Source organism: Lepeophtheirus salmonis, chromosome 4 (assembly GCF_016086655.4).
Source record: "Lepeophtheirus salmonis chromosome 4, UVic_Lsal_1.4, whole genome shotgun sequence".
Classification (NCBI taxonomy): Eukaryota; Metazoa; Arthropoda; class Copepoda; order Siphonostomatoida; family Caligidae; genus Lepeophtheirus; species Lepeophtheirus salmonis.
This window is the reverse complement of record NC_052134.2, coordinates 17,474,068-17,501,781: the sequence shown is the minus strand read 5'-3', so window position 1 is coordinate 17,501,781 and position 27,714 is coordinate 17,474,068. Positions and strand designations below refer to the sequence as shown.

Sequence of the window (27,714 nt, the reverse complement as noted above, 5' to 3'; positions counted from 1 at the left end):
ATGGCTAGAGGCTTCAAATAAAAAATAAGGAAAGTAAGGGATGTGTCAGGCTCAACCTCTATAGCTGCTATTCCACACACTTTTAAGGGAGGCAATGGCCCTTCCAATTTGAATTTAACTGCAGAATGTAGTTGAAAAAAAGGATTACCTAGTATGAATTGAGCAGAAGGGGTTTATATCACAAGAAATCTGACGAAATATTTTTTTCAAACAACGGATATTTAGAGTGTACTGTCTCCATAGCCACTACACTTTTGACAGATGCTTAGCAAGTCTAATTATCTTCCTCTAGAATTCTTGCTCATATCTCTTAAGAGCCCACCCCCACTATCAGTGAATCCACCAATCAGAAATACAAAAGGAGGTTCAGAAGAAGTAACGAGTCCTGCTTTGTAATTTTTAAGGAACTATCCCAGACTTGTTTCCACAAGATAAAAATTCTCCGAGCTACCAGTATCGACTAAATCCTTTAAGATCTTGCCTCAACTAGAATTAATAGGATTGATCCCAACTTCTTTGCAACTGCATTCAAACTGTTTAGAGCAATTTTTTGAGCAGCACATTCTGTCATGAAGAATAATGTAAACGACAAAAATAACCCTTGATAACTGGTTTATTTTTGCAAATATTGCAAAAATTATGTAATAAAATGATTCGGAAATTAAAAATACCATATCGTGTTTTTAGAGTCTAAATTTTTATGTCCAAAATGTATCATTTTGTGGAATTTCTTTTTTAAAAAATTGAAAATTGACGTTTGATAAAAAAATGAAAAAAAAAAAGAAAAATTATTCTGAAAAGGACAGATATTTTAGTTAAACATCAATTTTTATGAGTCAAATTTATATACAAACGAATCTCTAAACACATTTTTACAAACTGCTTTCTATTTACTAATCCAATATTTCATTGCAATTTTCAACGATTTCTTTTTTTGCCCATAACTTTTTTGACCTAGAATAAATTTAAAAAAACGTAGTTATTCGTATATTGGTTTTTGAAACGCCTATCACTTTTTGATTGTTATCTTAACCCCCTATCTAGTCTCCTTGGGCTGGACAAAACAGTTTTTGTGTTATGGTTATAGCATAAGCCCCCTTATATGACCCCCCCAATCGAAACCCCCGTCTCCAGGCTCAAAAGAGGGGCCTACGCAAAATTTCAATATCCTAGGTTCAACGGTGTAGTACCTATAAAGGACACGCACACATTCTCTTTTAAATATATTCAGATGTCCCTTTCTTAAGAATTATATAATAGTGAATAGTGATACTAGCTTTATAAAATAAAAAAGCTGATCCCGCTTTCTACGTTATATTTTATACATCTCTAGTTATATCTTACAGGTAAAGATGTTTTTTTTGTAAGAGCGCAAGGAGAAGGTGGGAGCAAGATATATAGTACACCTAAATTAAGACTTTTATCAATATCAGCTGCCTGTTTTATGATTTTAGGTGAGAAAATGAATTACTGGTATAAAAAGAAGAACCTTCCACATTTAAAATAGCACTAGTGCAGGGAAAATATTGTAATTATATTTAAATTGATATATATTTTTTTATTATACATTTTTAAGTCAATTTACAGCAAAAATAGGCGATAATTCTTCTTTTAGAGGGAAATTGCAGTAATATTCAATTATACTCAACTTTTCTCGAGTAAACAAAAAAAGTTTTGCTAAACATTGATCATGTTGTGCTTCATTTCCCACATTGATTTTTATAAAAGAAGAAGAAACATTCACAGCTGTCAAACAGATACATATTATATTTTGTGTTTGAGAGGTAACGCAGTGTTAAAACTTGAGTCGAAATCTGGTCAAAAGGTATTTTTTTTATTTTTAGAATTATTGACTCTAGTTTTTTTTAAGAATACTTAAGTTTTATCTTTCAAATTAGATTGGCAATAGACAAACACAGAGATACAAAAATATCTTTGAATACGTCATTTGGCGAATAAAAATTTCTTTTAGACAAGTTTTTTAATTCAAAAATAAATCAGTGACAACAAACAATTTTCGTATAAATTTGTGTAAAAGCTGAAAACAAAATGAGAAAACATAAATGTTTCATCTAGGGTAAAAATATGTTAAATAATTTAAAATAACCAACAACAATAAATTCCAATTACAACAACTATGAATAATGGCTTAATTATGCCCAGCATCACCGCCACCAGTAGGTCTAGTTTCATTATTTCTAGTAAGCATATAACTATCCATATCAATTGTTCGGCAATGTTTTATAGCATAAATTAACCTGTTCCTCATAATTTCTTTAGACGTATATGGGGGGAGACGAAGCTGAAAAAAACACGTTTGGGCAGTTGGAAGACCATTTTCTGGACGTTCTACTCTAAGTATTTGAAAGCGTTGACTAACATCAAAAGCATGAGTAGGTAAGCGGGATCTTCCTGACACAAATATCAAAAACAAAATTTTAAGGTCATTGTTGAACTCCTCGAGAATTTCCCAGAGCCAAACAATAACTTCATTACTAGGGTCCATGTCCCTGCAAAAAGAAGAAAAACAAATAAAATAATGCTTCAACTATTTTAACCCTATAAAGCCATAAGTATCATATTGAGGGATGTGAATAGAGTCAAATTCCGGTGAGTGTACAAACCAAGCTTGAGATAATGTCCTAAAAAATATGGTAACTTTTAAAGACATCTTCTACATCACTGGTTCTGAATCTTGTTGAAGGTACTTTACCCCAACAGTTGCATATGAATATTCACCGAACCCTTCTTAATTTATCAAGTGGAGCGTGTCATCACAAATCATGTGTGTTTTGACTCCACCAAAGCCCTAGGATTCGATTAAACCCAGTTAAGAACCACTGTTCTATATTAATAATAAAAAAGTGTGCCTGTCTGTTGACGCCTCATTTTTGAATGTGTGCTTAGTATTTTAGAACTGCGGACTACTTGATCTAAGAAATAAAAATGTAGCAACGAGCTAAAGTATGGCATGTCATATTTAATAAAAATAATAATAATCATGATCAGTTATACGTTGATAGTAAAATATTTAACACAATACGGAAGTACAAAAACATTGTTTAAAAATATGTAGTTTAGTATCAGTGCTTACAATTTTGAATCATTTCTTTGATATAATTAAATATTAATTTTTTCTATAATTTTTGTAAAACAATTAAAATTAAAATGCTTGCTTAAATTTAAACTTGTACATAATCATTGATAAAAAGAGTTAAATTTTTCAAATTGACTGCATGACTAATGTGGGTAACATAGGCGTTGCATAACTTGATGTTATCGTGACTAAAAATGACTACAAGTAATGCCGGATACTTCCGCTGGTATTCTAATAGAGATCATTAAAGGCTACAAATATATACTTATCAATGAAACAGTTAAAAAATCAGTTGTTTAGGGATTTTGAGTTTTTGTAATATGGAGGCAAATTAATAAGTCAGATAAAATTTAATATTAATATTGTAAAGTTTGTCTGTCTGTGGAGGACTCACTTATAAAAACAAGCGTGTATAACTATAGCTCAGTGCGTCGACATATTGGAAAAAAAAAATAAGAGTAAATTTATAAAATACAAAATAGTAAATGAGACTTTAGATGAGTTTTATCAACGACCGTGTCATATATCAAAAAGCATAGATTTAGAATTGTAAATCTTAAGCATTTTTTAAGGTACAAGGTTGTTTTTTTTGTCAACCTGAGCAATGTCTTTAGTTTCCTCAAGCTGTTATCCTTATTCATTCATTCTTGAGGAAAGAACATCTAAGGATTGAATAACCACGCGTGACTGTACTCATGAAAATGGAGAGTAACACTGAGAATTTGTTCGGGAGTTATCTAATATGTTAATAAAGCAAGTTTATTTGTTCGTCGACACCTAATTACTCCAAGTAATAATACTAGAGCATAGAACTTCACATGTTTGGATGTGATATTGTTTAGATCACTGTTTCTTAATCTTGTTGGAAGTACTGAACCCCACCAGTTTCATATAACTATTCACCGAACCCTTCTTAATTGGTCAAGTGGAGCGTGTCATCAAAAATCATGTGTGTTTTCACCCCCGCCGAACCCCTGAGACTGGCTCACCGAACCCCTAGGGTTCTATCAAACTCAGGTTAACAACCACTGGTTTAGATGGAACTTACTGAAAATTACCTTTTCAAAAGAACAAACGACTTGTCTTATATGAACGCCTGTCAAATCAACACTAATTAAACTATCTATATTGGACCTCTTCATGTATTGACTTTTTTCATCAAACATAAGCAGACTGATAATATTCCCATTCTTCTATGTCTAAACTAACTAACTATAAAAATAACTTTGATTTTGGACATTGGATATACCTGCCGCAAGAGGCATTTAGTTTAGTGTTTATGCTTTTAAAAAAATGATTTAATATTCTAGAAATTATATCTTTGTTTTCATATAAATGCACAGATATTAGTGCTATTGCATTGAAAGTGGTATCAAATGAAAGTTAAGAAAATTTTCTAGAATACAGAAGTAAACAAATTTGTATTTGTTATAATATTAACTATTTTTAATGAACAAACATACATATTTTTTATTCATGGAAAGGATAATATCATATGATATGTAATTTTATTACAAAAAAATACCTATTAACACACATGTTAACAGTAAACATTTAAATGACAATGCACACTTCCTACAAAAATCGTGTTTTAGAATGTAGAGATACATACCAATATGCAGCAAGAATAATTCTTAATATTTTACAGTCTTTATATGAAGCATAAGAGTTCAGAATTAATTTTAATTTCTTAATATCCCAGACAACGCTGGGCAAACATAGTCTATTTTACAGAAATTTTCTGTAGTGTTTCTAAACAATGTTTTACAATCTATTAAAACCTATTAAACAAGTTCTATGTTCTAGTATTATTTCTTCATTCAATTTTATCTAACTTATCCATAGCGATGAAAATCCATTGTATTTTTTTAGGTCGCCTGTTGTTTTTTTGAATTGGTAATCTGAAGAATAAATTTTCTTTTTAATTGTCATTATTATTTTTCTCTTGATGAGTAAAATTCCTATTCTACTAAATTCAATTTTGTTCAAAAATTATAACAAAATTCCTGTATATTTATGAAAAATGTATATTTTTTAAGTAGATCTTTTTTTAAATTATAGATTGAATATTTTTCTATAATATAAGCTATGATACTCCTCATCACTAGAGTTATAAATAAGTTATAAGGGCCTAAAGAAAAGTGTCGTTTTTCATCATTTTTCAGCCTAAAAATGGAAATATATCGAGCATGAACAAGATAAAGAATCAACAAAAATAATTTTTAATAATAATTGAATTCGTTTGTACAAAATCCCCTGTGTTATAAAAATCAGAATACATTATTGATTAATGTTAATGTAGAATGTAATTAGGGTTTGTTATTAGAATGTCATCAATAATCTAATTATAAAAAAATCAGAACTTTCTGACGAATAGTTGTTATAAATAATGGGTATTATAGGGTTAAGTAGTATTATAGTATAAATCAAGGTACTACTTATATATACTATTTCACTACAGAAATATATAGTAAATCATTCAACCTACCTATATCTTGCAATTTTTTTAAGAATCCAAAGAGGAAAAGAAGACTCTCCACATACTAAAGATTCAATCGTTTGACTGGGTAACAATTTTAAGATAGGGTAAGGAGCCAAAGCGGAAAGACCTTTTCTGACAGCAAGAACTTGAGGCATCATTTCTTTGAATCTTTGGTTTAGTGCAGCTTTTACATACTCATCTTTATTTTCATATGAAAGTCTAATTTTTTCTGATCCAGGATATAATGGAACTTCACGTCCCGAAAAAGAAATTCCCATGAAGTAATCAGTTGGCAGAAGTGAATCTTCTTCATTATCAGGATTAAAACTTGTGGCCACATAATGAAGAGACCTGGAGTAAGATAAATCAACATCTTCTAGATCTTTCCAAGTTGTTTTAATTTCGAGAATTAATTTCCATACGAGTGGTGCCAAATTGATAGCAATAGGTTTTCTTGTTCTCAAAGCCACTCCACATAAAACACCTTTTAAAAACAGATTTATGAGTGGTTAGTACATGTTATAAAGATGCAAGGAAGCATAACATAAATTAACCAATACCTAAAAACCAAAAATGTCGCATATCAACCTTTGAATTTTTATCTGAGTTAAGCAAATATTTGTCCTGATTAGATCCAATATCTGAGATTCCATTAGGTGTAGGTGTAAGTAAATTGAGAACATCCTTAGATAACTCTTGACACATTTCGGAAATGGTATCATCGAAAACACCTCCAGCATCATCCGCTGCCTCACCGACCAACTTTACTTTCCATGAACGATATGGTAATCTAAGTTCTTTAGGATCAATATAAAAGACCTGCTCAGCAATTTGCGAAAAAATGGAAGAAGATCCGATGGGAAATAAACGCCGCACTGTTACTTGAGGTCCATAATTTCTTAAGACATTGCTATTCGTCATGGTTGACATGAGTGTTTGCATCAACGGAAGCGTTGCAACAAGAGGGGAGAGAGATTCTCTAACAGCATCATTACTCATGGCAATGTAAAAATCTTTAATTTTGGGGGGCCAATAAAAATCGGAATCAATAACAGGGAAAAGGCGCCACACATTGACGATATAATTTGAAATTTCATGAAGAAGTTTCAATCTAGTGAGACATTCATCAGCCGATGTTGTAGGTAACAAGGATACAAATTCATCTGGTAAAGAATTAGGACGTCCAATGTTATGGCGGGGTTTGGTAGGACTGCTGTTATTAAAATTAGTTGGCATGGGTGGAGATGTCCATGCTGCGGAGTGATTTTTACCCGCTGATATCTGTAAAATCCCTTTACCAGAAAGTTCTTCAATAATGATGGGTTCCTTATAAAAATATCCTGATTCATTCCCTAACTGACCCAAAAAGTTACATCCCCAACCCCATACAAATCCAGACTTTGAAAGAGCTAAAACATGATCTCCTCCAACAGCTATGTCGACCATGTTTTCAAGTTTAGGTATCTGATAATTTAATTAGTAACAATGTACGGATTAATATTTTTACTATTCTAATTACATACCTTTTTTGGACTTTGTATGTTCATATTAGACGAGTTAATATCCATCCCCGAAAACTTAGAATTACCACAAAAAAAGACGTCTCCTGACGTTAAAAATAGAGAAAACGTTCTTCCAAGGCAAATTTTTGTCACTGACTCCCTCCATGCAAAATTTATTTTCTGAAATATAAATTTGAATAAAAATACGAGTATAATGAAAAATTATAGAAGAGATCGTCCAAAAACTGTTTACCTGTGGAACTGATCTTGAGCCTCCATAACCAAATCCTAATTTTCCATATTCTTCATCACCAAAAGACCAAACATTAACTAAGCCGTTGTGCCTTGTAATACACATCTAAATGAATACAAATATTGAATTAATATTAAAACTCAGTGGCAATGTGCATCATTTAAATATTATACTGTATGCTCTAATCCACAGGCAACATATGTTACAAAATATCCTCTCAAACTTGATATTTGCTCTGGGCTTTTTTTTGTTTGAAAATTTCCATGCCCCAGTCGTCCTCTATCTCCATTACCAAAAGTAAAAATTTTTCCTTTATCTGTAAGAACAGCAGAGTGGGATGTACCAACTGCTACGAATGTAGCAAAATTTCCTGACAGAGATGAAATAATTTTGGGACGTCTACAACGCTCCGTGTTTCCATGTCCCAATTTCCCATCCTCTCCATCACCCCAAGAAAAAACTTCACCAGATTGTGTGAGAGCAAGAGTGTGACCACCTAAATTAATGAATGATTTAACAATTATATTCTATGTAAATAATGATGAATTTATAAAGTAGCTTTAATATAAACTTACATCCTCCCTGAGTTGATGTTGCCACTTGAGTAATAACAAACCCTCTTAGTGCTGATACCGGAGTAAGGCTAAAATAATCGTCTGAATTACCAAGCCCTAATTTCCCGTAGGACCCTTCACCACATGCATACAAACTACCATTTGGTTGCAGAGCAAATGTAACTTGAAGTCCACAAATAACAGAGGAACTTCCTCCAAAAGAGTCTGCATATTTCGGAGGGATTGAAGATGAACCTATTTATTTAGAAATACACAGAAACATTAATTCAGAATATATGCAATATAAACATTCTATGTAATTAAATTTACAACATACCTAAGTCAGCCAATTGTCCATTTTGCCCATTTCCAACAAGATAAACTGAACTTTTTCCACCGGGTTGCCAATCTGAAGGATACACAATATACCACTTCATTAAATGTGAATCTGCTTCTGGAGTCCAAACAATATCCTTAAGATTAACGTCTTTCTTTATTTCGTCGAAAAAAAGACTCTTTAGTAACTCATGATCACTTTTTGCATTCCTTTTATTTAAAAGACTAATGAATGTCATTGACTGTGTAAAACTGGACAACCATTTCCATCTGGAGTCCGGAAGAGAACATAAAACTGTATTCAAATTCAAAACAAAAGCTAAAAAGCTCAAATTTTGTAGAAACTGTGAGTAAATTAGCTGAAAACCTTCGGAAAGGCAAAGTTTTTCGTATTCGTATTGTTCTATTATAAAATAGCCAAATTGTTTGATGAAAGCTCTAAAATAAGGAGCAAATTGTTCGAAAGGTAAATGTTCAAAAAGTTCTGCACGACATTTTGAGGCAATGATGACATTATCCATTTCATTAGGCAAATTCATAAGAGTGACGTTCTAATAAATTAATACATTGTAATTTTATAGTAAACATTAAAACAAAACAAAAATACCTCAGTATTACAAAATCCAACAGCCAAAGTCTTAGAATTAATCCAATGTAAGCAAGTGATACCGCCATCGCCAATGAGAGTTCGTATTACACTTTGAGATAAAATACTCCAAATATTGACAATACCACCGGGGTTTTTAGAGCTTCCAGATGCCAAAATATAGGGATCTGATTTGTGAAATAATAAATAACTCACAATTTGGGAACCATAAAGATGTATGGACTCTTTTCTTTGGTCAATTTGCAGTACTAAAATCTCTCCATTCTCGTAACCAATTGCTAAATAGTCTGAGTTGGAAGACCATGACAGAGTCGTAATTGAAATGGACTTTAATGAAGAATGAAATGAGAGGTTCATTTTTTCATTATTGATAATTTTAATATCATTTTCATCGTATGAGTATAGTGCAAAGTAATCTTCATGAACAGATACAAATTTCTTTCTTTCATACTAGAAATGCGAATTTTTTAAACATTAAATATTTAGTGAGTCAACATTAAAATAATCTTGAACAAAAATCAAGAAAACGAGACAATGCCAATTTGTATGTTTACTTCATATATACATACAGCCAATATGCCATAGGCCTATTTTAGTCAATTATAAGTATTGTAGTTAAACTTGTGGAATAAACTAAGATACTTTAAAAATGTATATATAGCTTAGAACCTTTATTTGATTTAAGAGATTTATATTTATAAAATCTTTCAACTTATCTTTCTTTTATGCTGAAAATCAATTTTAATTACTTTAAGTGTAATTTGCAGCGCCTACAAATAATTTGTAGATATAAATTGACAATAATTTGTCGAAGAATACACATTGATAAAAAAAAACATAGCTTGCTTTTCTGTTTACAGGTTTGATATATAAATATTGTTTTCTAGATTTATTAGACCATCCATACTCACGCTAAGTTCATGCGAAATTGTAACAGAAAAATCAATGATGGAAAATATTCTAATAGTTCCATCGGAATAAGAAATGATGAAACAATTGTCTGGTCGAGTGAAGGAGTCAAGACAACATATATTGACTATCAATTGAATATGAAATAAATAAATATATTGAAATTAATTTATTAATCATTTTTGGATTGAGATAGTGTGTTCTTGATTGATTTTACCTCGAGAAACATGAAAATCACTTTTATAACCCAAAATTTCTGCTTTTGAGGTATAAAGTGTTATTGATCTTTTGTTTTTAAATATTGTTTGTTGTCAAGAGATGACATACAACTTCATAATATAAAAAGATTCCCTAAAAGATTAATATTTAAAAAATGTATTTCAGATTTGTCGATTAGATTTGAAATGTAGCCCTCAGTAGACCACAAAAGTATACATTTTGAGTTATAAAGTTCGTTTGAATGTGTCTCGATGTAAAAACAATTTAAGAACAAAACATCTCAATCCAAGGGTAAAAATTTGTAGGTCAGTGTTATTATAATAATTACCTTGACTTATGTAGAGTTCGTCCAGCTCCTTCATTTGTAACAAAGAGGTTGATATAGAGAACACTGTTCCATTTTGGCGAGCAGCTAAAAGTATTTCTATTTCCGAATTTGGGGACCAACATAAGTAGATGATGGGACTTAGTTGAGGAATCTGATTGCAGTTCTCTTCTGAGTCTGAAAGTAATTAATATGATATATATATATATGTTTCCTATGAGAGATAGGACAATCTCTAATGATAATAATAACCTTCCATATCCCAAATATAAATAATATTTCCAACCGACAAAACCAAATACTTTCCAGATGGAGACCAAGTCAAAATTTGATCACTCATAACAGATATTTCTAAAGTAGATTCATCATCAAAATCTATAATCAGTATTCTCTTATATTCATTATCCTTCCAAAGACGAATTGTTCCATCACATGAACCAGTTGCCAAAATATCATTATAAGATGTCATTGAAACAATTTTATGTGCGTGTCCACTCAGTTGATATGAATATATATCCTCTGGAAGAGCTCCCAAAATATCTGAATGGTTTTTGAAGCCCTTAATAGGTTCATCGGATAAATGAAAGCCAATGCATTTAACAATCATTTTAGCAGCCCATGTTTTACAGCTTGTCATACTATCAAGATCGGATAATCTTTGACTGAGGATCACTGAAGATAATGCATCTATTATTTTTGTTGGAACAATATTCCTTTTATCTTCAAGATATGTTGAATTCGTGTGTTGAGGTGAATTCTCTGATGATAAATTCTTTAATAAAGTGTAAATTTCTAAGCTTTTATCGTATAATATAGAAACAACGATTTCTGTCAAAATCTGCGTGATGTATATGGCTACTTTTTCATTGACTGTTAATGTATGTTTATCCTTAGACAAATTCATGAGATTTGTCACACAAATATTACACAGAGCCAAGAATGAGGGCAATTTATTTTTGGCTTCATACAAAATCACTTTTAAGACTTCAATGTCAGGTCCAAAACTACAGCACAATTCTTTTTCATTTTTGAAATAAAGGCCTTCCATGGGATCTGTATGTCCCATCATTCTAGCAAATTCAAAGAGGAAAGGGTAGCAAAAGGAAATATTTATAATTTCCGGGATAGGAATATGCTTTACATTTTTAAAGTAAGCCAAGAGCAAATCCTGAGTACATTTTATTTGTATAATTTTTTTGAGGTATTCAAGAGAATAAAACATTTCCTCCAATTTCATATTAAGACTCAAAAAGTTAGAATATTGCAAGTACATTCTATTATTAATTTCTTCAGAAATGTCTACCATAGATGAAGTATTCAAATCCCTCAAACCTGTGGTGAAAAGGGTAAGAACATAAACGAAATAAAATAAAATGTAATCCATTGTATTTACCATTTTTTAAATCCTGTTGACCTAATGGATCAGCTTTCACATTTATGGGGCCCAACCATCTTAGATCTTCTACATTGATTTTTTCTTTGTCATGCTCATTGAGGCAGTCATAGTCATATATATCTTTTAAGTGTTCCATAAGATATATATTTGGATTAACTTTAAGAATATCAGAACGGAATGTCCTTCGTACAGGAACTAATAATAAATAAATGAGGTTAAAAAAAATTATAAGTACATTGAATAATTTAATTACTCAATGGATTTATATAATTACCACTATTAGAAGCTATATTTATCATAGTATCATCTAAAGAGGATCTTCGACTAGTGAAATAGCTTCTGATATCGAAATAACAACTCGATACATTGGAACTGCTATTTGCAGATTCAAACTCAGAGGAAGAGGCCAATGAATTGTCTAAACTTGACATTTGGCTTCCTAAATTAATACAAAGGGTATACAAAATATGTATGTGGAAAAAATGTTATTCACTTTAAAACGTACCTTGACGATTTCTACGGAGATTATTCAAAATAGAAAAAGTTCTTTCGATTTCACTTCTATTTATAAGTCGACTAAAGGAAATATTATAGGACGGAGTTGACATTCTCCGTATCATAGATACTGCTTCATAAAATTGAGATTCATTATACAAAGCATTCGATGCATTAGATTCATAGTTATTAGCCAGGTACGTCATTGCTTTAATGGATGAGAATTGAAGGGCTATGACTTTGAAAAATACTTCATGAAGAGTAACATCAGAGTCACTTTTTTCTATATTGCCTTCACAATTATTGACCTTATTTCCAGACTCGGATTTCCCAGTTACTTCATCAATAATACTACTGACCAGTGAATCCGTCATATTTTCAACAGCTTGTGATGTCGAAGCTGGATTTTCCTTATTTTTATTTCTTTCTTCTTCAGATTTGTAAGAACTGAAAACACTTAAATTTAACTTCTCAGAAAAGGTGTAAATAAGAAGTAGCATATCGATGAGTTCTGATGAGTACTTGTACATAAAAATTTTATGCACAGGACTATCTATCTTTTTGATCAGCTTTAAGCATTGAATACTCCGAAAAGAAGATGAACCATCATCTTCCCATCTTATCTTAACATTGATGGATTCACCCCATCCCATACCAATAATAATTCCACGCTTGAATTCTTTATACCTAACATATGACCCTAAGCATAGCCCCGAATCAACATCAGATAAAAGAGCAAGAAGTGGATAAATCGCCTCTAGTACATTGTCAATGGAACCTGAAAAGGCGATAAGAATTATAATCAACAGCATGCACCAAAAACGTATATGAATTTGTTTTACCCCGTAACTTTTCAGATTGGCTAATTAAGCTTGAGAAGTCTTTTAATAAATCTTTGACAAGTTCATAAGACTTTAAAACAATGTTATGAGAACATGAATCAATAATTGACCTCCACATTTGAGATTTTCCATTGTAAAGGGATCTTATAATTTCAACAGTTTCTTGAGCAATGGAAATAGATAAAGATCCTAAGTGTGGTTCCGTAAGATAAAGAGTAGATGTACTTGGTTGAAGCTCATATAGGTTCGATATTGATATCTTAGCCTTGGTTGAACTAAAGGACACAACTAGAAAGAGTATATATTTATATGTTAATGACTTAAGTTTATTGTTAAAAACCTCCTCAGCTTACCAGGGTATAACTCAATGGAGCTAGGTAGATCACAAAAAGCTAATAATGTTGGGCCACCATTTTTAGAAAAACTTAAACTAGAGTCTTCTTTATTTAAAATACAAACAATGATATCACCCTTCGAAAAAGAAGGAAGATGAGCAGAAAAGATTCCTTCTTTATGAGACAATTGTCCAGAAGACATATACAACCACATGTCTTTAATAGACCTATTATTTATTATCCCAGGAGTCACACCAATGGATATACCATCAACCCCTTTGGAATCTTTTAAAATTGATATTTTCCAGTATACGAGACCTCGACTAATGCATCGATTAGCCATACAATATCCAAAAAGTTCACCAGAACTAACAACAGTTTTCGTGTCTTGTAAAATACAGTGGTAACTATTATCCAAATTAAACTCCATGTTATAAGACGTTCTTTGGATATTTGTAAAATCCAAATCAGAGGACTTACTATTCCAGTACGAGGTATAGATATGAGAAAAAAGCTTACGAACAATATGCTCACGATTTCTCCCAATCTCAAAATGTGATAAAATTTTACCCAAGCATCGTACAATGGATAACTCCAGTATTGAAGGGCACCCAGTAAGGCACTCCAACAAATTATTCACCCAAAATCCAAATTTGAACTTGGAAAGAAATGATGGAACAACGGACTCATTTATAGAAGAAGTTAATACACAAATAAAGTTAACAATATCAGACAGTATTTCATCATGACCAAAATTAACTTTAAGTTGATCCTGTATAATCAAAGATATCTTATAGCAACATGGTTCATTTAACAACTTTTTAGACACATTTCTGAAAGAAAAATGTAATGTTATATCTGTGTAGTTCATATTTCATTATTGGTATCGATGTGAATGATAATTACACACCTTGCTAAGAGAATAGATTGAAAAATCAAACGTAATACACATGAACGTAAATTGTTAGATATGTTGTTTGCCAGAATATTACATAGAGCTTTAAGAAAATCTTCAGATAATACTATGTCCACCCTTTCCGAACAATATACTTCGATTGACAAGCAGCAAATTTTTAAGGTTAAAAAATCTTCAAAATCTATTAATAGATAAATTTAAGTTTATGTATTAAATTAACTATGGACCTATTTGGGTATATTAGAGTATTTATAAATGTATTTCTAAGAAATTTTAGAAGAATATAGTCCAAAATGTTCCTCTTGATAAAAAATGATGAAATATAAAGTGTAAGCTATATTTAGAGTTTCCACAGAGCCCTTGAAGTTTCTAAATTTCCCGATTCCCCGGGGAAAATAGCATTATTATCTAAAAATGTCAATATAATTCAAAATAGAGTAACTGATAAGAAGTAACTATTTTAGATGAATAAAAAATATTTCAAAAGCTATATGTAATTATCCTCAAAAATAATTCTTATTTTATATTAAAAAACGACAAATAGATTATTGTTTCACTACGTATAGCACGCACTTTGTTTGTCCTGTATGTATAACATTTTTTGAAGTGCTTTTCGAAGTGAAAAAGTGCATATTTTATTGAATACATCTCTTCTGACATCCATTTGGCTAAATTACTATTAAAAAAACCATAATAATCTGACATCTTTCATGTATTGTTATCAGTAACTTTCCTATGTGTTACTCGTGGAAGAAGTACTTCTATCATTTTTATTAAAAAAAAAAGCATATTTATACTTTAAAAAACGTTTTAAAAAAAAAAAAAAATGTTTCAATCTTGTGCTATACCAACACGAAGGACAAAAAAAGAGCGCCCTATACGTGGTACAACAATACTTTATTTGTCCTTTTTTTATAAGAAATAATACTTTGAGGGAAAAACTATACTGTAACTATTGAAATATTGATTATTATCTAAGATAGTTATTTTCTACCAATTTCTTTTGACTTAATTTAACTATTTTTATGTAAAAAATGTATTAATTCAATTTTTTTTTTTTTGGAAATTTAGAAACTTTAAGGGCGAGGCGCAACCCCTAAATATGGACCATTATGGCTCAAACTTTATATTTCTTCACTTTTTTTCAGAAAGGAACAATTCACAACATTTAAAAAAATACAAATTTAAGAACCACTCTACTGTATATGTAAGTACCTAAAATGGCTTCCGAACTTTCTGAGGAACATTGAATTAATTGGGCTAACTTTATTCCAAGGCTGTCCCTATTCGAATTATATCTTGAGGAAGAATACACTTTTTCTGATAGATTGTTTGGATAAATTTTATCCAAACTACATATTGGCCTAATTGACATAAGTTCACACAATATTTGAATTGCTGCCTAGTTAAAATATAATATGGTAACATACAATATGAAAAACAATAGGAATATTTACTTACTTCATGAAATCCATGTTTTTTGTCCATAAAATAAACTTCCGAGAGTAATTGTTCAGCCTCAAAAATATTATCCGACAATTTCTGAAATCATTAGAAATTGAATTATATTTTTGAGTAATATTAAGAATCATACTTTTTTATGCAAATGTACACTTTCAAAAAAGAAGAGAACATCTTCAATACTTGGACTATCTGATTGAAGAATAATAGGGATCATGGATTTAAATTCCAAAAGCAATGTTGAAAAGTCGAGTTCATCATGGGAATTAGAAAATTCTAATAAATTCAATAGCAATCCAAAGAAAAAAAGTTTCCAGTAATCTGTAATTTCCATTAATATATACATACATCAAAATTTATGATGAAAATCCCGTCCAGGATTCAAATACAAAACTTACTTTCAATGTTTAATTCATCAGATTCTTCAATATTAATAAACTGTAATAAATGATCTAGAAGTGAACATATTTTGGGTTGAAAGTCATCTTGACTGAAAGTAAAAGATATTGAAATAAAATAGCAATAAAGGAAAAATTAAAAGTGAATTATTACCTTGTTCCACATTCAAAGGCTAATTTAGAAAACATTCTATAATAGATTGCATGAAGAATTTTAATATTATTATTGGATATTTGAACTCCTTCAAGATCTAGAAGTAATGTCTGAACAGATTGAATATAATCTAAATTGAATGATGTAAGAATAGATTCGAGTTGATTTCCAGTAAAATGACTTCTAGCTAAAGACACTAGAGTACCCAGAGTCTCAGAATTTAGAGTACATATATCACAACAGACAACGTTCTTCATTTCTTCAAAACAATTACCTATGAAAATATGTATGCATTTAAAATAAAATAATCAATCATTTTTTAAAAGAATATCTTACTTATGCTACATCGAGATTTGTATACATGAGGTATTAATATCACATATTTAAAAAAAGTTTGACTACACATATACAACACGGAACATTCTTGAGGTTTAAAAAAACTGATTTTTGAACCGATTATATGACCAGATAAGATTGATATTAAGACATGAATATCCATTAAAAAAGAGTTTTCGTCTTTTAAAATGCAATTAAGTTTAAGGGAAGTTTCTCTCAATTTTTTTATACTTAAAGGTGTGTATTGAGGATTATTAATTAAGAATAGAAGAGTAGACTCAAAAACCGAAGTGAATTTGTGTGGTGGTTTTGTATGGCTGATGATAAAAGTTGAATCTACTTTTACTTTTTTTATAAAACTTTCAATCAAGCACTCTCCTAGCTTGAGGACTTCGATGATATACTGGCGTAAATCTTTGAATTCATTGGAACTTTTTTGTGAAATTAAATATTGCCAATGAATGGAGTAGCCTACACTCATTTCTAGGTCAAGCATTTTAGAGTCACATTCGAATAAAGATTGAACAAAATCATGGTGCATTTTATAAACTAAATGCTGTAGTAACTTTTTTGCTGCATCTTTCCCCTCTTCACTTTCACAAATGAGTCCAGATATTATTCCGGGCTCATTTAAAGATTCAAGATCCATTTTTAACTTATACTGCTGACCTTTAGATAAATTATTCATTTTTAAAAGCTTGTAACACCGCCTGACACGATCTTTCAATTGAGGTTGTAAGAATTGAGCTCCGACTTCAATACACTTAATGACTTTACAATAAATTTCGGGAGAAATATTCTCTTTATCAATGAACTTAAATATAATGTCCTCTAGTTTGACTTTTTCGGCACTCCAATCGCATGAACGAATAGATGAAGAAATTGTTTCAAAATAAGAAATTAATAGAGTAAAAATGTGAAGAAGGAATTTCTGTTGCTCATCTTCATCAAAGTGAGAATTTAGTTTAGCATTAAAATCAGACAGTCCAAAATTATTTAAAATGTCCGATACTTGACTAAAAGTTTTTGCATCTGGTTCATTAGAGTATGGCCAGTGGAAACAACCCTTTCCTTTACGCATCGTCCATGCATAAGACTGTGTTGGTCCAGCACATATACCATCAATATCATAAATATCCAAACGCTTAGGATTCTTTACCTTCAATGAGGTGAGACCAAGACCACATTTCCCATATGTGTTTAATCCCCAGCTATATACAGACCTATTTTCCAAAATAACAATGAGATGAAACCCTCCGGTAGATACGTTACTGATAGAAGAAATTGAATTAATCCATTTAGGAACTGTGGATGATGTATTCCAAGGAGTTTTTCCCCAAATCCATAGATCTCCAGAAACACTCAAAGCCAGGGAAAACCGATTACTTGCAATAACTTAAATAATTATTAATTTAAATCTCATAACTAATCACAAGCATACAACTTACCTTTCTTCATTATGACACCGTCGAAAAAATTTATTAATTTGGGTGTATACAAACATCCTGTATCCCCTTGGCCAAGTTCCCCATTATTTCCACATCCAAAGGACCAAACCTGCATTCCGTCTTTAGAAACAATTAATGTATGCTGAGCTCCACAAGATACGCTCCCTACATTATGTAAATTTTTGACTAAAGTAGGTACAAAATGAACGATTCCATCTTTATGGCCAAGACGTCCCAAACTTCCCTCTCCCCACGTATACAAATACCCATCTAAAGTAATGGCAGCAGCATGATGATGACCTGCAGATATACACATGATTGGAGGCAAGGAAGATATTTCTTTAGGAAAGTTGTAATCTTTTTTATCTCCATGTCCCAAACGTCCATGAGAGCCTACACATTTTCGTAAATGCATTATGTACTTTTTTTATTCAAGAAAAACAACAACATAAAACAAATCTTACCATTTCCCCATGAATAAACCTTGTGATCCTCGGTAAGAGCCAGGATAAAGCTCTCATTATCTTGAGATAAAGATACATCAATAATTGGGCTTGGAAAATGAACATTACTAAAATGATTATCTTTCCAACAGGACACCTTTCCATTGGTGTGTATCACATAAGTACAAGATGATCCCGTTTCTATCTTTTCAACATCATTGACATCATCCCAAATTTTTGGAGAATGAAGATCACATCCCCAAGTGTAAATATCTTGTTTATTTCTTGATGTAAAATGAACAATCTAAAAAAGCAATTTATATTTTAATAAAAATAAATGGTTTTTAGAAACAAGATAGGAAAAAAAACCGCACTTGTTCCGTAAGATACATTGCTGCTTCTTTAAGGTATATAGTGTGGCTATCATAGGTTCGTCCCTGTGCAAGTTGAACGGCTTTATTAAATATCACAGGATTGATTGTAAGTGATGGATTTTGAATAGCCACAGTTAAGGCAGTATTAATCCAGTGCAAAACATCAGAACATCTTCCTCTTTGAATGGCTAGAGAAAGAAGAAGCTCATAGCATGAAGTAGATGCTTGAGGAATTTGGGCGGATGTGTGAAGGAATGTGGCTACATTATCGAGAGCAGTTTCTCCAAGAGGGGGTACAGCAAGAAGACTCAAGGGAGGAAAAGAGAGAAGCATGTTATTCGCTGTGGAGATCACAGTGCTGGAGAGTGGGTGCTGCTCATCAGGACCACTCCAATTTTGTTGCAGAAGGGAAAAAAGTAATGAAAGACCCGTTTGAAGGCCAAGATTCAAAAGGGCTTCATTTTGAAGCGATTCACTTCTGCAAGTGTCCTCTTCAGGGTTCGAGAAACTTTCGGATCTCTGCTATTATAAAAATACATTGAAATATTATATATAAAGTGGCTCTATTCATCTATTATAATTATTAGCATTATTCAATGAGATAATTAATTAAATTAATTCATTACAAGGTCCAATTTTAAAATGTCATCCTTATTTTCCACTTCAGCACACTCCTTATTTTCAAGGCCCTGAAGTTTGAAAATCAATCTATTTTGAAAATAGGAGGAAGTTCGAATTTGTTGTGCTTGAGCAGATGCAAGTCGGAAGAGGTTCTCTGTCTGCAACTGGAAATCCACATCTCCAAAAGCAGCAAAACCAAGGCATTTCCACCTACACACCTCTTCCTCTTTTTTACTCATTTTTCCCTAAATAGGACACACATTCGACAAAAGATTTCAGTTCCAAAATGCAATTTATAGTTTATTACTTAGAATTAATTGAAATTTAGTATTAAGTGTTTACTATTGAATCCGAAATCTCTATTTTCCCTAATTTTTGATTCAATAAATGACATATGATGACGTCACAAACCCCCAAAAGCCGAGACGCTGCTCCTTCATTCTTTTTTTTCTCTCTCTGACGTCATCTCACCCCAATCAAACAATGACTTTTTTAACAAGAATCCTATTATTTCCTACATGACGCAACCTCGTTATATACTTATAATTATGTATAATCAATTGGTTGTGAATGGCGAATGCGGCATAATGAACAAAAATATTTAAAAAAAAATAAATTATATTGAATACATATTATACAATAAAAATAAGTAATACGTATGAACAAAAGAGGCAATTATATGACAAAAAATTCGATTGTGGAAATTCTATAGTGTTTACGATAACAATTTTATAATGTGAAATTAGATTTTCTATATAATTTAAATTTTTTAAAGTATCAAAATAATTTATATAATGTTGAGCTCATGACAATACCTATGATTATACTTAGAAATATAATAGATTCAATTTGACTTTTGAAGAAAGTCTATAAAATTGGAACTAAAAAGATGCTAATAAAAGAGAAATGAAAAATATATAAGTTATAACCTTTTAAAATGGCCAAATTAGGGACATTGGAGGGGGGAAATGCCACACCGATTCTGCTGATGAGTGGTTAATATCTCATATTTAAAAAAATTGCCTACTGTCTGATTAATCATGAAAGTAATAGTAATAATTATATTTTGGCAAGAGTTCAAGACTAAATTGAAGCGTGAGAGAGAGGTTGCGTGCGAGAGAAAGAGAGCATTGACAATTTGGCTATTGTTATTACCATTAAGGTATTTTATATTTATATAATATTTACTTCTGATGAAGCTCTGAAATTTGTATAATAAATTTGTAAAGCCAAGGGTTCGTTCATCGCTGAGTATTCAAACGAGTGATCCTCTTCATCCAGTGATCATTTCAATTGGTATCAATCCGCAGATTTCACCGAATCCGAGTTTCTGTCATGGCGTTATTTGAATTTTCGAATCCTTTTAAATAATATACTTTGGTTGTCCTATAATTATTTCTTAATATTATAATAATTATTAACTAATTAGTAGTTATTGATATCTGGATGTTGTGTTCGTCGTATTGTTTAATTTGGTAGAAGTGGAAGAAGAAGAGGAATTGTCGGAAGGCTGAGCATGTCTTGGTGCTCCGAGGACGTTTGGACGATGCTCATGAGCCGGCTCTTGAGCGAGGAAGAAGAAGAGGAGGAGAATGCGAGGAGTGGGGGTGGAGTGGGAGTGGAGGTGCTGCTCTCCAAAGTTCTATTGGAAATGGACAATGTCTTCTCGGAAGGCAAAAAACTCTTATCCGAGTGCCTTGAGAGTGATTTCAAGAGTGCCCAGTGCCGCGGAGAGCCCCTTTCGATTCCACAAAACCTTCTGCGTGTATATGACCTTAAAGAAGAGGCCTATTGGGTCAAAGAGGGCATTTCTTTAGAGGAACTCAAATCCTATTTCCCCAAGGCCATCGTGAATAGCACTCCTCATTCCTTCAAAGAGGAGCAGAACTCATCGCATGCAACCCATCTCAGTCGTGAGGAGGAGGAGGAAGGGATGGAATTGGGAGAGGAGGATGATGAGGAAGAGGAGGAGGAGGATGAAGAAGAAGAAGAATATGACGGGGAGATCAAGTCTGGGATCAAGGATGAATTAGATGAAATGTATGAAGAAGGCGATTCGAGGGACTCTGATGGTGTGAGTCCCTCCTCTTCCAGACACTCTTCGTACTATAAAAAAAGAGGAAGTCGAGTGTGTCAGTTATGTAACAAAATATTTTCTAAAGACTTTAAAAATTTTGATGTTCATGTGACTCAGTGTGAGCTCATTGCATCCTATGGTGACGTGCGTGATGGTCGAACTTGCCCCAAATGCCATAAAAAAGTATAAAAGAAGTTATTTAATTGGTCGTCATTTAGATTTGTGTCAAGGGGATATTATGGAAAATGGGCAACTCTGGAGTCGTGATGGTGAAGATGGCAATTTATTTAAATGCGAGCGTTGTCTCAAAACGTATAAAAGTCGACATCATTTCGCTTCGCATCTGGCGACATGTGAGCGTAAGAAAAAAGTCTTCTTGTAACAAATGTAACAAATATTTCCCTACACAAGAGGAGTTACATCGACATCCTTGCCCAAAATATTCGGGAGACCGTAAGTTTAGTTGTCAGCTTTGTGATTATGCTTGTTATTACGGTCCTCAATTAACAAAGCATTATACGTCCAAACATGGGGGAAAACGTGATTATTGCTGTGAAACATGCGGCAAAATGTACGCAGATCCAAGCGTTTTAGCGACTCATAGGCGAACACACTCAGAGCCAAGCCACAAGTGCCAAGAATGTGGCAAAGCCTTTCATCGAAGAGCTACGCTCACAAGACATATGACGATGCATTTTTCTTTGAACTTACCTTGTGAAACATGTGGAAAATGTTTCTCTAATCAGCTGTATCTTAATCGCCATCGAAACTCTCAGCACCCTCCAGATGGAATCATAGTGACCCATCCCTGTCCTCATTGCTCTTCTTCATATAGAGAGAAAAAGTTTCTTAAAAAAAACACATACGGGACAAGCATACTTTTGACTCTTCAGGGAACCCAGAAGGGATAGTACAACAAATCAATCACCCTCATGGTAAGGAGCCTGAACGCCAAACACCAGAAGACTGCAAGGCCCTCCTAGGAATTCCCTTCATGCACACAATACATTCTTAAAGTGTGAATGTACCTCAAATACTTAAATGCTCACAAATGTATATCAGTTAGACTGATTTATATATATATCTAAATAAGGAATGGAGAATTGAGCCAATTTTTAAAATGTTGATGAACAACTATCGTAGTCTCTTTGTCCTGAAATATAATTGAGCTCACTAATTTATTAATTATTATCATAGTCATTTGCCAAAACCTTGCCATTATTTCAGTTAGACACATTTATCAGGCACTTTATCAAACAGATTTGCCCTTAGTTATAAATCAACTTCACTTTTTTTATATGATAAAAATGTATTTTAAGTTTGTGTTATAATAACAATCTAAAAGAAATTAAGTTCAGAAACTTCTCCTTCCCATCGTGAACAAGACTTATGCCCTATATTTTTTTTTTAAATACAAAATTGATTTGATTATAACCCAAAAAGAGTTTTACTTTTATGTGAGGACTGATTTTACGTCATTTGTTTATAGATAAATGCTTATATTAACGTATTCATATATAATATATATTTATAGAAAAAAAGTTAATTTTATGATAGATAATTTCATTGTATCCTAAGGATACTTACATTATATTCATGTCAAATTTATGAAATAGACTTACATAATATGTAAAATAGTACCAATCAGTGTTTAACAGTGCTTTATTTTAGAGGAGCAGATTCCTCTTTATTATAAATGCTCCTAATAAATGTAAAATACTCTAATAAACTTAAAAATAATAAAATTCAACGATGAGAACAATTAACGAATAACTTGGAATTTAAGAACATGAACTAAAGTTTACATTAATTTGAAAAATTCTCGAAATCGTCCACTAGAGACAGAATTAACTTTCCCTTGGCTCCCTTTGATTCAATAATGTCTTTGTGTGCGTCTGCAATATTTTCCAAGTGATATTCCTTATCAATTATGGGTTTTAACACTTTATTTTTGAAACCCTGCTGAATGGCCTTCTCCATCAGGTCCCATTCATCATCAGTGGAGGCTGTAACTGCGACACCCATAATCCTTGCCTCAGGAAACATAAGTAATCGAGGATTGATCTCTATATTTCCTCTACATCCGACAATCATTATTCTTGCACCTTGAAACAACTTGGATAATGTCACGTGTGTTTAGATAAATACATATAAATTTTCATTATGCCATACCTCTGGAAATCATATTCAAATCTTTTTGTAGATTTATATTCGAAAGGTTTTCAATGATAACGTCAAACCCCTTGAAATTCTCAATACCTACAATATCATTGATTCTAGAGTAAGAACTAGGATCTCCATGATTAAACACAGCGTCAGCTCCTACCTCCAGTATGAGATCCAGACCTTCTTTACTCCCTGCTGTTCCAACAACTTTCATTCCCAGAGATTTGGCAATTTGAATGGAAGCAATGCCCACAGATCCTGAAGCGCCATGAATTAAAACAGTTTCGTTTGGCTTCGCCTATGTAATTATTTTAAAAATGCTAATAGGATATACTTATTCATGAAATTATTTTATATTAACCTGAGCTAATAGAATGAGTGCACGATACGCAGTAAAATATGGGATACCAATGGCAGCTCCTTGTGAAAATGAAAGATCTGTATCTAATGGTAAAACATTACAAGAATTTGCAATAAGGTATTCAGCAGATGCTCCACTGTGTCGTTTTCTTCCGATAACAAACACTCTATCTCTAACCTTAAAATGCAAAAAAAAAAAATATATATATATATAATTAAAATTACTCAGATAAGTTATTATAGAAGATGCCTTTAATCCATCTCTTATAATGTCGGGACCCAAAGCTTCTATAATTCCAGCAGCATCATTACCAGGGACATAGGGCAATTGAGGAACATAAATATGCTTTCCTTCGCGGATATATGTATCCACAGGATTAACTCCAGCCTTGCATACGCGAACTAGGACTTGATCCTTATCCAAGGATCCTCCAGGGAGAGCTCGATTTCGTACCAATTGGAGAACTTCTGGTCCACCAAATTTCTTTACTATCACAGCTCTCATTTCATACAATGAATGTCTAATCAATAAAATGTATATATCAATGTAAAACTCAGGTAGAAATGAAATATCAATATAAAAAACAACACCGCAATACGTCTTGAGCCCTAATTCGGAATTCCTAAATGACTTTACCAAGGACAAAGTTATATATAGTGATTCATATGCAATCATAGTATTTTAAACGCTCCTTCATGCAAATAAACAATGAAACAAATATTTAACAAATTTTGAAAATAATTGATTATAATGACGAAGCAATTAAATTAATATAATTATAATATAGCTATTATGCACGAATAAATTAATTGTAATTTATATTTAAAGAGCTTACATTTTGTATTATGATATCAATGGGAAAGATAGAGTAACTATATTTTAATCACTTATTAGTTGAACAATTAGTTTGTTAAGTGTCACAATCACGACATTTACAATCATTTGTAACTTTGCTATGTAAATTATTTCAAGCTTTAATGCAAGCAAGCCATAAAACTAGTATTTAAGGTTGTTTTTGTTTTTTTATTTTTTTGACTTCATCATCTAATATAATTGAATAACCTAAGGAGAACCTATTTTCTAATTTGTTATATAATATAAATAATTATCCTGAAATTAACAATAACTTATTCTTAAAAGTAGCGATACATTTTCATTAAATGGCAAAAGATTCCCGTTTATATACAGTAAAGCTTTTAACTAAGTCGCTAAACGAGGGCAATAATAACAAACAAATGAAAAATGTTTTGGTCAGAATTTACTTTTTTTGTCCGCCAGAGATATTTTGTTATTATTTCTACCTTCAAGAAAATAACAACTCTAGATACTAGCTATAAACTAGAATATATTCGTGTATTCATAAAATATAGCTAGAGTTGAGTCACAAGTGTAGAAAGTATATTATAAATTATAATTTATATTCTGCTAACGCGAACACGCTATCTTAAAGATAGCCAATGAAAAATTAACAAGATTTTAATTATATTTAATTCGTTAATGTTAAAATTCTAAACTTAAACGATCAACTATAAATATATAATAGGTAAATTTCTATTGTATAACTTTCATTTAAACAACATTTTTTGTTGGTTTCTCTCCATTTGATGTAAATGTAATCAAACCTACACACCCTCCTGAGAGTCTTGAAAATGCAACATAAAATTGACCTTGTGATTTATTTATTGTCATTGCTATTGCTAACTTCCTATGTTCCTTCTTCAACCATATTGAAGATACATACTAAGATTAGATTACTAATCCTCTTCATAATTCCCTCTTTTTCCATATTTAATATACGTCTTTCAGTTTTTTCAATAATTCGTTTTTTAGATTGTTAATTTTTTTGGTGCATTTTCAAATTGACAACCCATATCTTAAAAAAACTTTAAGAAACAGGAAATTGATGTCGTTTTATGAAAAATAATTATTTTTGTACGAAAAATCAAAAATTGCTTAACGTACGCGACAAAATATTCTAAACAAATTTTATTTGTCTGAAGTCTGTATTTGTCTCCATTTTTGAAATAAAGTGTTTTTATCATTCACACACACTTAAATTATTTTAATACTATGTAGGATTCTACTAATTCTAGTATTAATAAATAATTATTAGTTAATAGTGTTTTTTAGTGGGAAATTATGTAAGATGATAAGATGAATTTATGGGAGTCTTCCGTGAATGACCTACTTTGAAAGCTCTGCAACTTGGCCTTATGGGAGCAGATGAGTCTATTGACCATATCAAGAGTAATTACTAATTTTAGAGAGGAATTTTGCAAGTCAACTGACCCTACAAATAGCCTTGCTGCCCACTCTCGGATGATACCTACTGGAACATTCCTGTCTCCATGTTTTAGAGGAGTTCCATTCTAAAATTCACCAGGAGGTCCTTGAGGAGGATTAATTTATTTTTATATTTCTATAAATTATTACGTGGAGAAATTGATGCACATTTTTTCCCTTTACATTTTTCTCTTCCATTTTTTACCTTTACATTTTTCTTTTCCATTTTTTCCCTTTACATTTTTCTCTTCCATTTTTTCCTAAAACTGTTTATAAACCTATTTGCACATACAGAACCTGTAATTTAAAACTTTTCGTGAGTCGCAATTTTGCCTTTATTTAGAAAATTGATAGCATAAAAATGATTCCAAGCAGTATATGTATTGCTGTTTTTAATTTTAAAATATATTAGATCATTTCTTTGTTGTATTTTTTATTTTTTTCTTATATATTTGTCAATATAGACTTAAAATCTTTATTTTTGATCAAAATAGTCAAATATCATAAATTTTTATTATAATTTCATATTTATTTATAACATTACTATTTATAATATATAATTGCGAAAAATGGAACTGCTCCTTTAAATTGTCTTATATAATACTTAAAAAATTCTAATTGTCATGAAAAACGTCAAAAATCACTCCATTAATTTATCATACCACAAATTATTTACCATCTTGTCCTTTTTTTTTTTTTTTTTTTCCAACTTTCACATAATATGTTTATTTTGCAATGATGAAATGAGCCTTTAATTGGTGAAAATGGATTATGCTTTTGAGCACAATATAGAATACGTAACCTGGTTTCAAGATTTTTTTCCGAAAGCATTATAAAGAGTCCGGTCTAGATTTAAAATAAGTCGAATTATATAGAATTAACTCTAGTTCTTTCTACCTTCAAAGCCGCTTTGAAGTCTATGTATTCAGCGGAGTCTGTAGGATAATATATTTTTATGAGGGAATATTTTTTTTTTTTTTTTTTTTTTTTCAAAAATCCACAGTTGTTTGCAAAAAGTCAATTTTTTCGGAAAAAAAATTATAAAATTAATTTAATAACAGCTTCTCACCAAAAATTATTTTTTTTTTGTAAATTTTTTATAAAATTAAACTTTAAAAAAAAAATTCAAATATTAAATTTTTTGGAAAAATTTCAAAAATCAAATTTCAAATTTTTTTGGAGACAAAGGACAAAAATTGAACTTCAAATATGAAATTTTTTTCAAAAAAATTTCAACAATCCATAGCTGTTCAAAAAAAAATTTGAAAAATCAAATTAAATAATATGGCTCCGTAGAGATGATGAAAAGGTTAGGAATCCCTTT

At 31.3% G+C, this 27,714-nt stretch overlaps 3 protein-coding genes across 5 annotated transcripts; 1 reads left to right on the top strand and 2 right to left on the bottom strand.

Annotated features, from left to right (window-relative positions):
• Nucleotides 1-1,962: 1,962 nt before the first annotated feature.
• Nucleotides 1,963-19,925, bottom strand: LOC121116934 (uncharacterized). 2 transcript variants are annotated; one of them, XM_040711248.2, is made up of 28 exons: nucleotides 19,509-19,925; nucleotides 18,883-19,404; nucleotides 18,530-18,812; nucleotides 18,066-18,458; nucleotides 16,618-18,012; nucleotides 16,282-16,555; nucleotides 16,128-16,219; nucleotides 15,863-16,050; nucleotides 15,730-15,810; nucleotides 15,484-15,670; nucleotides 14,263-14,449; nucleotides 13,371-14,185; nucleotides 13,018-13,305; nucleotides 12,186-12,953; nucleotides 11,955-12,119; nucleotides 11,678-11,875; nucleotides 10,537-11,616; nucleotides 10,288-10,461; nucleotides 9,743-9,867; nucleotides 8,832-9,281; nucleotides 8,226-8,775; nucleotides 7,910-8,143; nucleotides 7,508-7,830; nucleotides 7,335-7,439; nucleotides 7,103-7,261; nucleotides 6,140-7,043; nucleotides 5,586-6,063; nucleotides 1,963-2,510 (listed from the first exon to the last, which is right to left on the bottom strand). In XM_040711248.2, exons 1-28 carry the CDS (start codon nucleotides 19,740-19,742, stop codon nucleotides 2,150-2,152), a joined length of 11,013 nt encoding a protein of 3,670 aa, XP_040567182.1. In that variant the 5' UTR covers nucleotides 19,743-19,925; the 3' UTR covers nucleotides 1,963-2,149. The 2 variants fall into 2 exon arrangements, with proteins under 2 accessions (XP_040567182.1, XP_071743775.1); XM_071887674.1 differs by having other exon boundaries at nucleotides 18,883-19,401; nucleotides 19,509-19,888.
• A 750-nt stretch (nucleotides 19,926-20,675) lies between these two features.
• On the top strand, nucleotides 20,676-23,224 carry LOC139905156 (uncharacterized). 2 transcript variants are annotated; one of them, XM_071887672.1, is made up of 2 exons: nucleotides 20,676-20,883; nucleotides 20,936-23,224. In XM_071887672.1, the coding sequence occupies exon 2, from the start codon at nucleotides 21,020-21,022 to the stop codon at nucleotides 21,767-21,769; it is 750 nt and encodes a 249-aa protein (XP_071743773.1). In that variant the 5' UTR covers nucleotides 20,676-20,883; nucleotides 20,936-21,019; the 3' UTR covers nucleotides 21,770-23,224. The 2 variants fall into 2 exon arrangements, with proteins under 2 accessions (XP_071743773.1, XP_071743774.1); XM_071887673.1 differs by having other exon boundaries at nucleotides 20,690-20,883; nucleotides 20,933-23,224.
• Nucleotides 22,434-25,291, bottom strand: LOC121116933 (zeta-crystallin). The gene is made up of 5 exons (XM_040711246.2): nucleotides 24,943-25,291; nucleotides 24,357-24,627; nucleotides 24,108-24,284; nucleotides 23,753-24,044; nucleotides 22,434-23,685 (listed from the first exon to the last, which is right to left on the bottom strand). Exons 2-5 carry the CDS (start codon nucleotides 24,609-24,611, stop codon nucleotides 23,387-23,389), a joined length of 1,023 nt encoding a protein of 340 aa, XP_040567180.1. The 5' UTR covers nucleotides 24,612-24,627; nucleotides 24,943-25,291; the 3' UTR covers nucleotides 22,434-23,386.
• Nucleotides 25,292-27,714: the final 2,423 nt, after the last annotated feature.

Bases quoted from the DNA above. Each gene is read 5' to 3' on its own strand.
- LOC121116934 (XM_040711248.2), bottom strand. From the start codon at position 19,742: ATGAGTAAAAAAGAGGAAGAGGTGTGTAGGTGGAAATGCCTTGGTTTT. The intron at 16,051-16,127 runs GTAAGTTTTGTA...TGGAAATTACAG, and splicing joins TGATGAATTAAACATTGAAA to ATTACTGGAAACTTTTTTTC. The intron at 15,671-15,729 runs GTAAGTAAATAT...TATTTTAACTAG, and splicing joins AAAAACATGGATTTCATGAA to GCAGCAATTCAAATATTGTG.
- LOC139905156 (XM_071887672.1), top strand. From the start codon at position 21,020: ATGTCTTGGTGCTCCGAGGACGTTTGGACGATGCTCATGAGCCGGCTC.
- LOC121116933 (XM_040711246.2), bottom strand. From the start codon at position 24,611: ATGAGAGCTGTGATAGTAAAGAAATTTGGTGGACCAGAAGTTCTCCAA. The intron at 24,045-24,107 runs GTTAATATAAAA...ATAATTACATAG, and splicing joins CACTCATTCTATTAGCTCAG to GCGAAGCCAAACGAAACTGT. The intron at 23,686-23,752 runs GTATGGCATAAT...AGTTGTTTCAAG, and splicing joins TTTGAATATGATTTCCAGAG to GTGCAAGAATAATGATTGTC.